This window comes from Notamacropus eugenii, chromosome 5 (genome assembly GCF_028372415.1).
Source record: "Notamacropus eugenii isolate mMacEug1 chromosome 5, mMacEug1.pri_v2, whole genome shotgun sequence".
NCBI classification, from domain to species: Eukaryota; Metazoa; Chordata; class Mammalia; order Diprotodontia; family Macropodidae; genus Notamacropus; species Notamacropus eugenii.
Window position 1 is genome coordinate 437,200,485 of NC_092876.1, and position 12,949 is coordinate 437,213,433.

The 12,949-nt window shown below is 37.4% G+C and overlaps 1 protein-coding gene across 2 annotated transcripts in view; it reads left to right on the plus strand.

The window, feature by feature from the left end:
• SRPX (sushi repeat containing protein X-linked) overlaps positions 1 to 12,949 on the plus strand; it is a 103,664-nt gene that overhangs the window by 59,897 nt on the left and 30,818 nt on the right. Inside the window, exons 2-4 of one of the 2 annotated variants that reach the window (XM_072615170.1) lie at positions 3,773 to 3,832; positions 9,444 to 9,635; positions 10,096 to 10,272. In XM_072615170.1, the coding sequence (XP_072471271.1) occupies positions 3,773 to 3,832; positions 9,444 to 9,635; positions 10,096 to 10,272 (429 nt within the window). The remainder of the gene's footprint in view (positions 1 to 3,772; positions 3,833 to 9,443; positions 9,636 to 10,095; positions 10,273 to 12,949) is intronic. The other variant, XM_072615171.1, reaches the window with a different exon arrangement.

Consider the following 12,949-nt stretch of genomic DNA (forward strand, 5'->3'; position numbering starts at 1 on the left):
TATTTTTCATACCTAAAGTTACCAAATCAAGTCAACAAGGATGTTATAAATGTTTATCATGTGTTAGACACACTGTACATTAGAAATAACTTTAGCTTTGTTTGACATTTCTCCCAAAGTTCATTGAGACTGTAGTTCAGGGTATTTCAATTAAATAAACACACAAGTGAAAAAAAAATCCACCAATATAAATGCTGACCGATGGAGCCAGAGTTCCACTGCCAGGGTTCTCCAACTTGGATTGGGATGGCCTTACTGATCATTTCACAGTACCTTTGTACCTTTGATTAGTTAATAAAGGTATCTGTGGGCCAAGCGCAGACTAGATTCTAGATTCAGACATCCTGAAACTTTTAACTGAATTCTGCTTAAATAATGTGCAAATTAATGAGATGGTGGAGGGGACATTTGTGGGAAAGGAAAGGCTCTGTTCATTTCTCCAGGTAGAATAAAAAATCTTGGTGCCAAAGTGACGATGACCGCTCGTACCATTTGTTGGACTCATATGGTTTTTAATTTGTGGCGAGCACTCTGTTGACTATTTAACTTTGCTAACTCTGTCTCAGTTTTTCTTTCTTTGAGCAAACAATCTGGCCTTTTAAGAAGGAACTTGTACAGAGCTTGTGTTGTAACATCTTTTACCCTTGATGCCACTAGGAGGCAAATGTACTGAAGTCTCAATATGGTTATGTGAAAAATTCATTTTTATGGAAGCCAGGGAGATCTACTTGTGAACATGTGCGGAGTAGATCCGGAGAGAGGTACAACCCAAACTTTAAAATGCTACATTCTTTCCTCACAAGTTTCTCTTCTTAGGTCAGCATGAATTCCTGGGAAGAAAACATACTGGGTTATGGGTCTTTTCTAGCGAATGGAGAATTAGATTCTATGAAAATTTGAATCAGACAACTTGTCTTTTTTATCTTTGTTGATTTTGATTTTTAAAAACAGATATCCAACAGAGTAAGGCTATGTACCCAGTGGTTATCTGCTCTGCGGCTGAACAATGGGAGTGAACGGGATTCCTGTTGTCTGAAAAGTGAATTGGAATTTCCATTACTGCAGTCATAGTGTCACAGATACAGTATGGGACTTGGAGTCATGAAGACCTGAGTTCATATCTGGCCTCAAACTTATTATCTGTGTGACCCTAAGCAAGTCACTTAGCTACTGTTTGCCTCAGCTTCCTCATCTGTAAAATAAGGATGGTACCTACTTCCCAGCATTGTGAGAATAAAAATAGATTTAATATATGTGTGTATATATATACACATATGTATAATATATGTTATATACATATATATTCCTTTTAAAATCTCAAAGTGCTATATGACTGTGTTGACAGTTACTATTATTATTGTTATTAAAATAACTTATACACTCTAAGTTGACTCCTAAATGGTTAGAGATGTTCTCTCTGTTTATTTCCAGAGATGGATCAAGAATATCTCTCTTTGCTTTTATAGACTGTATGTTTATGAGAGAGGCAGCTAGGTGGAACAGTGGATAGAATACAGTACCAGGAGTCAGAAGTCCTGAGTTCAGATTTGACCCCAGACATTAGATTTGTGACCCCAGACAAGTCACTTAACCCTGTTTGCCTCAGTTTCCTCATCTGTAAAATGAGCTGGAGAGAAAGGGCATCTTTGCCAAGAAAACCCTCAAAAGAGTCATGTACAATTGGATATGACTGAAAACAACTAAACAGCAGCAGTGTTTATAAGGGCTTACATTTACCACATAGGTTTCTGGCTTAGGATTTGTAAGTTAGCTTCATAGGTTCAGGTGTATAGATTTAGCTCCTAAGATAATGTGTGTTGGAAAGGATGAAATTCTGAACAATTTTTAGTCTTCCGTAGAGTTTTCCCTATGATGATGACTTACTGGACTTCCTTGAGATGCTTGTTCATTTTCTAATGTGGCATAATGAACACTTGGAAATCTCTATCCATCTTTAGTTTGAGGTGGCTGGGTCAATTGGAAAAGATGAGAGCCATGGGAAGACAACTTAGGACTGGGGATTGCCTTATTCCTTCCTGTCCCTACAAGGGAAACATACAATTTCTACTGAGGGAGCAACTAGGTGGTGCAGTGGATAGAGTACCAGTGCAGGAGTCAGGAGGACCTGAGTTCAAATCTCACCTCAGATGCTTGACACTCACTAGCTGTGTGACCTTGGGCAAGTCACTTAACCCCAATTTTTGCATCCTGGGTCATCTCCAGTCATCTTGAGAAATATCTGGTCACTGGATTCAGATGACTCTGGAAAATGAGGCTGGTGACCTGCACAGCCCTCCCTCACTCAAAACAAAGTCAAGTGCAAGTCATGTCATCATTTCTCTGATGGCATGGTCTTCTTCAGCAATGAAGGATGAACACACATAATTCCTACTCATCTTCTATGACTCTCTCTCTCTCTCTCTCTCTCTCTCTCTCTCTCTCTCTCTCTCTCTCTCTCTCTCTCTCTAGCAACCTTTTCCTCTCTCATCTAAAGCAGAAGTGTGGAGAAGATGAACCAGAAGGCTCATCCCTGAGACCCAGAAAGAGGTTCAATAACCATACTGTTAAGGAATCATCTTACATGGTATACTTTCAGTCACCTCCAGTGGAAGGCATTTCTTGTGGCTAGTAATGACCATAACTTGGACAAGACAAACACTAGTATATGAAAACTGGAGGGTGGAGTTCACCCATGTAAGGAGGATGAGCTGTGTGAAATTAGGGATCTATAGCAGCTCTGAGGATTAAGAGTCCTCCACTTCCTGGAGCTTACTTCAAATGTTTTCCAAAGGATACAATCCCATATTACAAATTAGTTGTTCTGTAAAAACAAACAAACATGAATGAGAGAAAAGAAAAGAAAAAGGAAGGAGGTAAATACTTTCTCTCCATTGGCACCCCCCCCCCATAATATTGAGTTTGCAAAATTTATCAAGCGCTCTTACTGAGAATTTCCCTGTCAGAAGGTAAAAAAAAGTTCTGTGTGCATATATGTATATATATGAAACTTTATATGCCTATATGTATGTACATAAAAAGTTCCATATGTATGAAAAATACACACATATGCACACATACATATATTTATATAGACACACATAAATATATATATGTGTATATATATATATATATATATATATATATATATATATATATATATATATATATATATATATATATAAAAGAATTTAGAAAATCTCTTTTAGGTTCTCTAAATTGCTGCATACAGCAGTGTAGCTTATTTTCAATGTCTTTTGACATTCAAGCTAAGAAATTTGATTCCTTTTTTCTTTCCTCCACCCAAACTCATTTCATGGGATATGCCAATTTTCAGGTAACATAAGCACCCACTGTTCCTGGAGGTTTCTTTTAATTGTAGAGGAGCAGTGGGTTGGCTGGGAAACATTTGACTGCATTTCATTGGCATGTAGACTGCATATATTGGCATCATCTTCGAACAGACCCCTCTCTCCCTGTCTTTTTCCCTACCGAATCCAGAAATGCAGTTGGCATGTGGTCACTGAGGAGCAGCTTGAATCTCATTCAGATGGGGCTCTGTTAGACATCCAGCATGACAGAGCTCACTCTAAGTGGCCACCATGACTTAAGGAATGGCCACTGAAGCTTTGGCTCCTGGCTCTGCATTCTAATATTCCTTGCATGAATGATGCCAAAGCATTGCTTTCAGAATGGAATATATGTATATATGTAAATATATAACATATGGCTTTTCATCTCGTAGTTTTCCTCCTTCTTCTTTGTTTTATTGTAGGTTCGGGATACTCACCGCTAGAAGATGATGAAGATGTGTTTTCATACCCTATACAGAAAGGTGAATGCTTTGCTTGTATGCTAACGTAGTTCTGCTGATGCCAGAAATGTTCTCTCATCCCTTCTGAGCAGATGGAAATAAAGTGACCACAGGGCATGCTTAAAGCTCTGGTGATACACAGGCACAAGGGAGAGCAGAGGAGAATATGAAAGTATTTCCTCACCTGCTGGTCATTTTATTCTCCTAAGTGAGCTTCTTCTGTATTACTCTTATTCCTATTTGGGATGTTCTATGGCTTCTGGAAATGAAAATCAAGCTGAGGGGTGTCTTTCCCCAATTCCTACGTTCCACTAGGAATGGTCAACAATTCCTAAGCCAGGGGAAATGGAATCTGGAAGTGATGTGGCAAAGGCACTGGGAATAAGGAAACTTGATTTTCATAAACTGGTTGAGAATACTGGTTTATCAATGATCAGTCAACCAACCAACAAGCAATTATGATGCACCTGCTGTATGCCAGGCACTGTGCTAGGCTTTGGGGTTACAGAGTCTAAAGTGAAACAGTTCTTGCCCTTAAGGAGTTTGTGTTCCATTTTAATCCCTGAAATGTGGAATTAAGTGTACTACCTAGGGAAAAATATAGCTTGGTAAATAACCACACTATCCTCAAATTAGAGAACCAGTTCAGGGAATTCCAACTCAGCCCTTCTTCTCTTACCACCAGGACCAGGTAAGTGTTCTTGATAGCAGGCAGTGCTTGATGTTTTGTTTTTTAAAATTTCAGGGAGATGTGGGACAAAGACAGAATGTATGTGTTTACATTCTGAAATCTGGCTCCTCTCCTGTGAGAATAATTGGAGGAAAATTAGTTAACCAAGTTCCACCATGGCATTTTTCCGAAGGAACCTGTCTGCATTTTGGCAAGAGGACAGTGTATTACACTGTTCTGCTAAATCTAACATCTTGGGGATATTAAAGTAAATCATGCTAGCTCCAAAACAAGTAAAACCTCACAAGACAGAGCTTTACAAGATTTCTGATAGATTGAAATGCATTTGGGGGGAAAAAATCAAATAACTGTGGGAAGAAGTATGGCATGGTGGATATAGAGAGCTGGAGAGTCAGGAAAACCTGGGTTCAAATCTTGTTTCTGCCCCATCTGTCTGTAAGTCACTTAACCATTCAGTGCTTCTAGCAACTCTCAATTAAAGTTAGAGAATTTTTGCCTGTCCTCATCAGTAAAGAGATTTTCCTCGCTGGAAACTCCTTAAAGCAAATAAAGTTAAAATCGGATACAAAACAATGCAAAACTGCTTTCTTATATTATTCCCTTCATAAAGTTGTGACTTTTAAATATAAATACAATTTTAAATGAATAAAAACAAGTAAAAGTTTAAATATCTATGTATGCCAGATTTAATGCGGTAGATTGGCTTTGGGGTAATCCAGGAAAACACTGGGAATCCAGAAAGCCTGGAGGTGAGATGGACTGTTCTGGTTAACTGCATCTCCTAATTAACCAAGAAGCCAAAGCCAAAACCTTTTTTTTGTGGTTCTTATTAGAACTATTGTTAATTAACTAAGCATTAAAAACAAAACTTTTTTATGGTTTTGGAACCTTTGTTGTTGAAAACTTAAAATACATTAGTGCACAAGTTGTGTGGTTAGTAAATACAATGTGGTGAAAATAATTGAATCTTTCCTCCATGATTAAGAGTCTCAGTGTATTAATCTGAACATTAAATCGTATGGTACAGAACTAGAGATACAGAAAGTATAGGAGACTGATCCAAATGAATACTAACCCCCAAACCACCCTGTATTTTATATACATACATGTATGTATACATACACACACATAAATATATGCATAGCTATATACATATGTGTAGATATGTATTTATATGCATATACACCTATGCATATACATACACATATGTATCTATGTGTATTTGTCTCTATATAACGAGCTTCTATTTTTCTCATTTGCCCATTTCTCATAAAATAACAAAGAAAAAAACAACATATGGATGTATTAGGAATTTTTCTAACTTTATCCTTGATTGATATGTCTGTTTAAAAGAAAGTCCTTCTAACCTGTGTATAAATACACTCTCAGCTCACTTTATCCCAGGGCTTATGTCTGAGAAATTGAGTTCAAATCATTTAGTTGAAATATTAATTACTGTCATTGCAATGCTGGTAACTTGAAAAAAGATCATCTCAAACATTTGCCTTATGAAAAGTAAGTCAGTCTGATGACAGCTGAGGTTTGAGCAGTAAAAGAATACAGAGGTTTACTCACGCATGTTAAAAAGCAGCTTAGCATTTGGATGTTATGCTGCCATCAACACTAGGAGAGACTGGAGGTACGTCCAAAAGTGTGACAGCTGCTAAGTTCAAACTGCATCAAGATCTCTGGGCTTGTATGTCTGGGTAAGGGTAGGACACCGTACTAGGCACGTTTATCTTCTGAAAAGTTTTATATGTAGTTTAGCAGAAGTGTATAAAGTGTAACATGAATTAAAAATAGGGAGCAAACTGTTGATCCTGCCTGCAATGACCAGGTTTATAGCACATTTTAATCTTTCCTTTAAAGATTCTTTGTAGAAGGGGAGAAGTCAGAATATAAAAGTTGATTTATTCAGTCTGGAGGGTCAGGAAAAAAAGGGAATAGGCATTTATATGGAGCCTGCAATGTGCCAGGTAGTGTGCTCAATGCTTTTGCAAATATTTTCTTATTTGATCCATTAGAAGCCATTGGAAGGAATAAATGAGCAAAGGGAAGATGGGTAGATCTTTTCTTCAGTGTTTCTTTGGGTCCTCCAGAGGAAAGTTTGAGTCTTTGCTTAGCATGCCCAGCTCAGCTGGTGATCTGGAAATGACTTTTCTTTTCTGGAACCTCCCAGTGTGGTTAGTCTGCACCTTTCACCAGTGCACTTAGCACATGGTCTAGTCTGCATTCAAGTTCATCTGGGTCCTAGAATGTGAACTTAAACCTGATCAAGGCATTTATAAAGAGCTCTTAGGATCTCTGGTGTAATCAGACACTTGTCTACTGAGATTTATAGCAAAGAAAGAGCCCATTTATGCTATACTTTGCCTTGGGTCCAGATTTCATCAATAGAGGGAATTCTTGGTATGGAAACACCCTCAGCTGATGCAACTCAGAAACTTGGTGTAATTTATAATCTTAGTTTCTAGGGCACAGAGAGGTAAAGAGACCTGATCATACATCTACAGTATAGCAGAAGCTGAGGACTCGAACTGAGGCCTTCCTAATTCCAAGGCTAGGCATCTTTCTACCACGCCATGTTGCTTCTTATAAATTCCATCCCTGGTATAATTTAAATTTGTATGTGTATATATATACATGCAGATATACACACATATATGCATAAATGCATATATATTTTACATTTAACCTTTAGAGGGATACAGAGTGAAACTTTGGAAACAGAATTTGAGTTAGAATTGACTTACTGGCCCTCTAATCTTAGTCCATACCTAAAAAAAAAAAAGTCCCTTCCAAAATACTCAAGGTCATCCTGAATTTACTTGAGTTCTTTCAGGAAGAAAATACACTACCTTCCATCTGTTTCATTTTTGAATAACTCTGATTATTTGGAAGTTTTAAAATCAAACAAAAGTTTTCCTTTATGCAACTTCTACCCATGGCTCCTAGTTAGACCTTCTGGGGCTAAACAGAGTTAATCTTATCTCTCTTACATATAAGAGCCCTTCAAATACTGGAAGAAAACTTTTACATTCCCTGGAAGTGTTCTCATGTTCAGGCTAAGTATCCTTAATTTTTTCACCTGCTTCTCATATGGTACAAAAGTCTCCTTGTATGGGACTGTGGACACAGAGAGGGGGACCCATCCTGTGTGTATAAGCTCATACATAGTCTTCCTTAATCTAACTCTTAACTCTAAATCTTGAAGTGCTGAAATTGTCATCCCCACTTGGGACATCCAATTACTCATCATTGACCTTGACTATGGGACACAGGAATAATTACTTGCTGCATAACATGGGGTTCTTATGTTTGCCAAGGGGAATCATAAGGCACTAAAGGATATATTACACATGATCGGGAGGTTGTTGGTTTCTCTTGCTGAGCAGGTGTGTTAAAGCCAATCCTCTGGATATTCCTGAATGAAAACTGGTTCTCTACACACTCTCTGTCCACATGGTGGCACCGTTACTCCACACCTTAGAAAGCTCAGGTATGAGCTAGACATCAGTGCTGAAATGGAACAATGAAGGCGAAGGTCAGCAGGTTTATATGAGCTGTTTGGCCTCTACCCTGGTAGCTAAATCATTTGGAAGCAGTGCATTCCCCAACGAGGGATTTTCCATCTCACATCTAACATTGCTTTGTTTTGTTTTCTCCCTTCCCTTCTCCTGTCCACATTTGAGAGAAGTTCACAGGGACAAAGACATGGTTTTGTATGGTCAGCAAACAAGGGGAAAATACTGGGTATTCATTTGTCAGTGACCTTTCTGGTCTGTGAGTTAATATCAGGGTGGTATTGGACAATTCATGGCTTCTCAGGGCGTTCCTTTTCTCCTTTTTAAAAAGGGGGGGAGTTGAACTAGGCGATTACTGCATACTAGATTCTTCCCCTTTTAGTCCTAAATCCCTGGTTCTGTGAAGTTTGGGGAGCAGGCTTTGGCTGCAGCTCTCTGTGTAGGCTCACATGGTGTAAGATCCCAGAGGGAACTTATAATCATGGCAGCCTTCCTCTAGCAATAATGACCTGAAAGAAGTTAGGCCAAATGACTTGATGGCACGAAATGAAAACGGAATCTTTTATTTACAACAGTCTTTTTTCAAAGGATGTTTGGATATGTTGAAAGTAAACCCAAAGTCACTCAGTCAGCCAATGTTTATTGAATGCCTGTTCTTGGAATTATGTAGCATGTACAAAATTGTGATTATGTAGAGAAGAGGGCTGGAACTGAAAAGGAGGAGGCCTGAGTTTGAGATAATATGACCCAGTGGATAGAGTGTTAGAAATGAAATCAGGAAGACCTAAGTTCAAGTCCTGTCTCTGATACCTACTAGGTAAGCTTGGATGAGTCATCATTCACACTGGGACTCAGTTTCATCATCTGTAAATAAATATATTACTTCTTTCTAGCTTTAAACATGGGATGCTATGAGCTAGGTTTGAACCTTGTCCCTGCCATTTGCTGTATGTGTAACCTAAGGCAAAGAGACTTCACCTCTCTGAAAGTGCCTTATATGTAAAGTGAGAAGGCTGGACTAGGTGACTTTAACACCTACTTATTCTAAGCTATTTTAACTATCCAACTTATATAATTTTTACATATAAACTATTTGGGTTGAACTACATAAATATAAGCCTTCCCAGAGCTTTCACTATAATTGGGGAGAATAAAACATGCAAATATTGTTAATAGTTTACTTTCCAATTTAATTTTAAAAAAAATTTATGCCAGATTCTGGGACTAAAATAAGAAAAAAACTGAAACAGTCCCTGCCTTCTGGGAACTGGCAGTCTAGAAGGGAGCAAATAGTGATTGGCCAGTAAGTCAAGACTTAAGAGTCCAGAGGGAGAGGTCAGTAGTAATAGTGAAGCAGCAGCACATTTTAGGAAACTTCTCTTCATGTGTTCCTCTGTTTTGTTTCTGGTATTCCCAGACACTCCGTGGTGCTCTCCCATCAAAGTCAAGTATGGTGACGTATACTGCAGAGCGCCTCATGGAGGATACTACAAAAACGTCTTGGGGACAAGGTGTGAGGTTCGATGTCGCAAGGGCTATGAGCTGCATGGCTCTTCCCAGCTGACTTGCCAGCCAAACAAAAGGTGGTCAGACAAGGTTCTGTGTAAACGTGAGTCATTTATCCCTTTTTGGGTCCCTTGTGACTTCTGACCTTTGGGTGCTTACTTATTCATTCATCTTTCTCTGTGTATATGGTAAGGAACTGGGGAATTTTGTTAAAAACCATTGAGGTGCAAAAGTAAAAAAAAAAAAAAAAAGCAAATCAAAACAAACCAAAAACCAAAAAAAAAAAAAAAAATCCCCAACTGTCCTTGACTGGAGGAGCCAGAGTATAAATAAAACAGGTACATTCTACCATTTGAATGTGGTTCATGATAATGACACACCATGATATTTGTCTAGAAAAGGTTCAAGTTCAAGGGGGAAAAATTCATGATCATCGTTTATCTAAGCCTGTTATTTGGACTTATGTTCTAATGGGTCACGCAAATGCTGGCAGAATTCTTAGACATAAGAGGTATCACTTGATAGAAAACAAAAGGTCACTCACATCTGATTTTTTCTTCCAGAAAAGCGATGCCCAATACTTTCTATGCCAGCTAATGGAGGATTTAAATGCATAGATGGTGCGTACTTCAATTCCCGATGTGAGTACTATTGTACCCCAGGATACACGCTGAAAGGAGAACGCACAGTTGTGTGCATGGACAACAAGTCCTGGAGTGGCAGACCAGCCATGTGTGTTGGTAAGAAGACATTTCAATCTTCTGAAAAGTAGGCATAACATGCCTTGTTTAGAAGTAATATTCTTTCCTACCTAGGTATCGTTTAATTTTAATTTATAATGTTTTATTTTTCTGTTCTTGACAAGATCCTACAAAAATGGACATGTCCATATGTATGAAAGAAAAGAGGGCTGTATTTGAAACTACAAAGTATATTAAACATTGTTTGGGGTTATACAATCAGATTAGGGTCTGGAAGGAACCTTTGAGGCCAGTGAATCCAACCCCTCATTTGACAGATTAGGAAACTGAGGTTTATTGAGCTTAAATATCTTACCTGGCATCTACAACAGAGTGTGAAGTCAGGTCTTCCTGCTTGCTGCATCCGTTGCCTCACTTACATTGTTGCTACTTTTAAAGTATTTATGCAATCCATCACCTTAGTTCCACATTGCTTCATTTTGTCTTCTTGTCTTCTAAACCACCTTCTGATATATTCTATGAATTTTCTTTAAATGTTTCATTGATGATCTTCTTTCCTTTTTTTTTTTTTGTCACTGATAATCCCAGCTTCCTATTCCTCTCAATTCTTTCTCATCCAAAACAAAAACAAAAAACGAGCAAAATCTTACCAAAAAAACTAATTCTCCACTGCAATAAGTTGGCACGTCCACACACTGGCCATGTCTGAAAGTATTTGCCTCTTCATCCCTAGTTCATCAGCTTTGTGTCAAGAGGTGCAAAGTATGCTTCATCAGTCCTCTGGAGTCGTGGTAGGTCATTGTATTGGTCCAGACAGCTAGGTGGTACCATAACGCATAGAGTGCTGGGTATTGATTAAGTCAGGATAACTTATCTTCCTGAGTTCAGATTTGACCTCAGACACTTACTAGCTGTGTGACCCTGGGCAAATAACCTACTTGCCTCAGTTTCCTCATATGTAAAATGAGCTGGAGAAGGAAATGGCAAATCCACTGCAGGATCTCTGCCAAGAAAACCCTAAATGGAGTCACAAAGAATTGGACATGACTGAAAGTGACTGAACAACAATGCTGAATTTGATGAGAGTTCCCAAATTTTTCAAAGTTGTTTTTCAGCATGGTATAGTTGTCATTGTACATTTTTTAAAAATTCTGCTCACTTTACTCTGTACTATTTCACACAAGTCTTCCCAGGTTTCTCTGAAAATGTCCCCTTAGTCATCTTTTAATGAGCAATGAATTCTATTTAAATTCATGTACTGTAATTTGTTCAGTCATTTCCCAACTGAGAGAATTTCTCTGAGTTTCCGGTTCTTTGCTCCAACAAAAATTACTGCTACGAATATTTTTATATTTCTTTGGCCTCTTTGAGGAATATGTTTAGTAGGTCAACAGGTATGCATAATTTAGTGACTTTTTGCCTATAGTTAAACTGACTTCCAGAACTGTAGGACCACTTCATAGATTGAACAGCAGTGCGTTAGTGTGCCTCTTTCCTCAGAGATCCTGCCCAAATTGCCATTTTCCTTTTTTGTCATCTTTTCCACTATGATGGGTTTTTGGTGGACCATAGGAGTTGTTTATAATTTGCTGTATATTTGCATATAGTTATTGATAACTTGTTTTTCTTTTGAGAATTACCTCTTCATATCCCTTGTTCATTTAAGTATTGGATATTGATTCTAATTCTTAAATATTTGAATTAGTTCTTTATATCTGTTGGATGTCAGAGATTATTGGAGAAACTTATGGCAAAGACTTTTTGTTTCAAAGTACTTCATTTTCTTTTTTTTCTCATTTATGATGTAAACTTTTCTGTATGCTATGATCCATTGGAGTTTATGATGGTATATGATATGAAATGTTCATCTAGACATAGTTTTTGCCAGACTGCTTTCCAATTTACCCAATAGTTTTTGTCAAATGTTGAGTTTTTATCCCAATAGTTAGTCTTTCAGTTTATTATTCTTCTGCTACTATGTTCATTTGGTTTTGGATCTTGTATACCTATATGTCCCATTAATCAACTTTTCTATCAACTATAAAAAGAGTTTTACTTTGTAATATAACTTGAGATCTGATATTCCTTGGTCCCTTTCCTTTTTACTGTTTTTCATCATTTCTCTTGAGATTCTTGAAAATTTTTTTTATTCCAGGTGAATTTTTTAATTAGTTTTTTTCCCCTAACTTGGTAAAATAATCATTTGGTAGTTTGATTAGTATGGTATTGAATAAGTAAAGAAACTTATTAAACATTATTGTCATTTTTATTATATTGACATGGCTTACCCATGAATAATTGATATCTGTCCAATTATTTAAATATGTATTTTTAAAGAATATTTTGTAGTTGGCTTTCCATAGTATATTTTGTGGCAGACTCCTACCCATTTTGTATAGTCTGTAGTTATTCTGAATGTAATTTCTCTTTCTCTTCCTGTTGAGTTTGGTTGATAACATGCACAAATGCCGATGCTCTATGTGGATTTATATTCTTCAACTGAATTAATGAGTTTATTGTTTAAGTAATTTTTTGCTAGCTCTTTTGGGTTTTCTATGTAGACCATTATGTCATCTTTAAGAACAGTAATTGTGCTTTCCATTTCCCTGTTCTTATCTCCTCAATTTCCTTAGCTTTTCATAGTGCTAAAGCTAGCATTTTTGGAACTATATAAAATTGTAATAGTGAAAGTAGACATCCTTGCTTTATCCCTGAT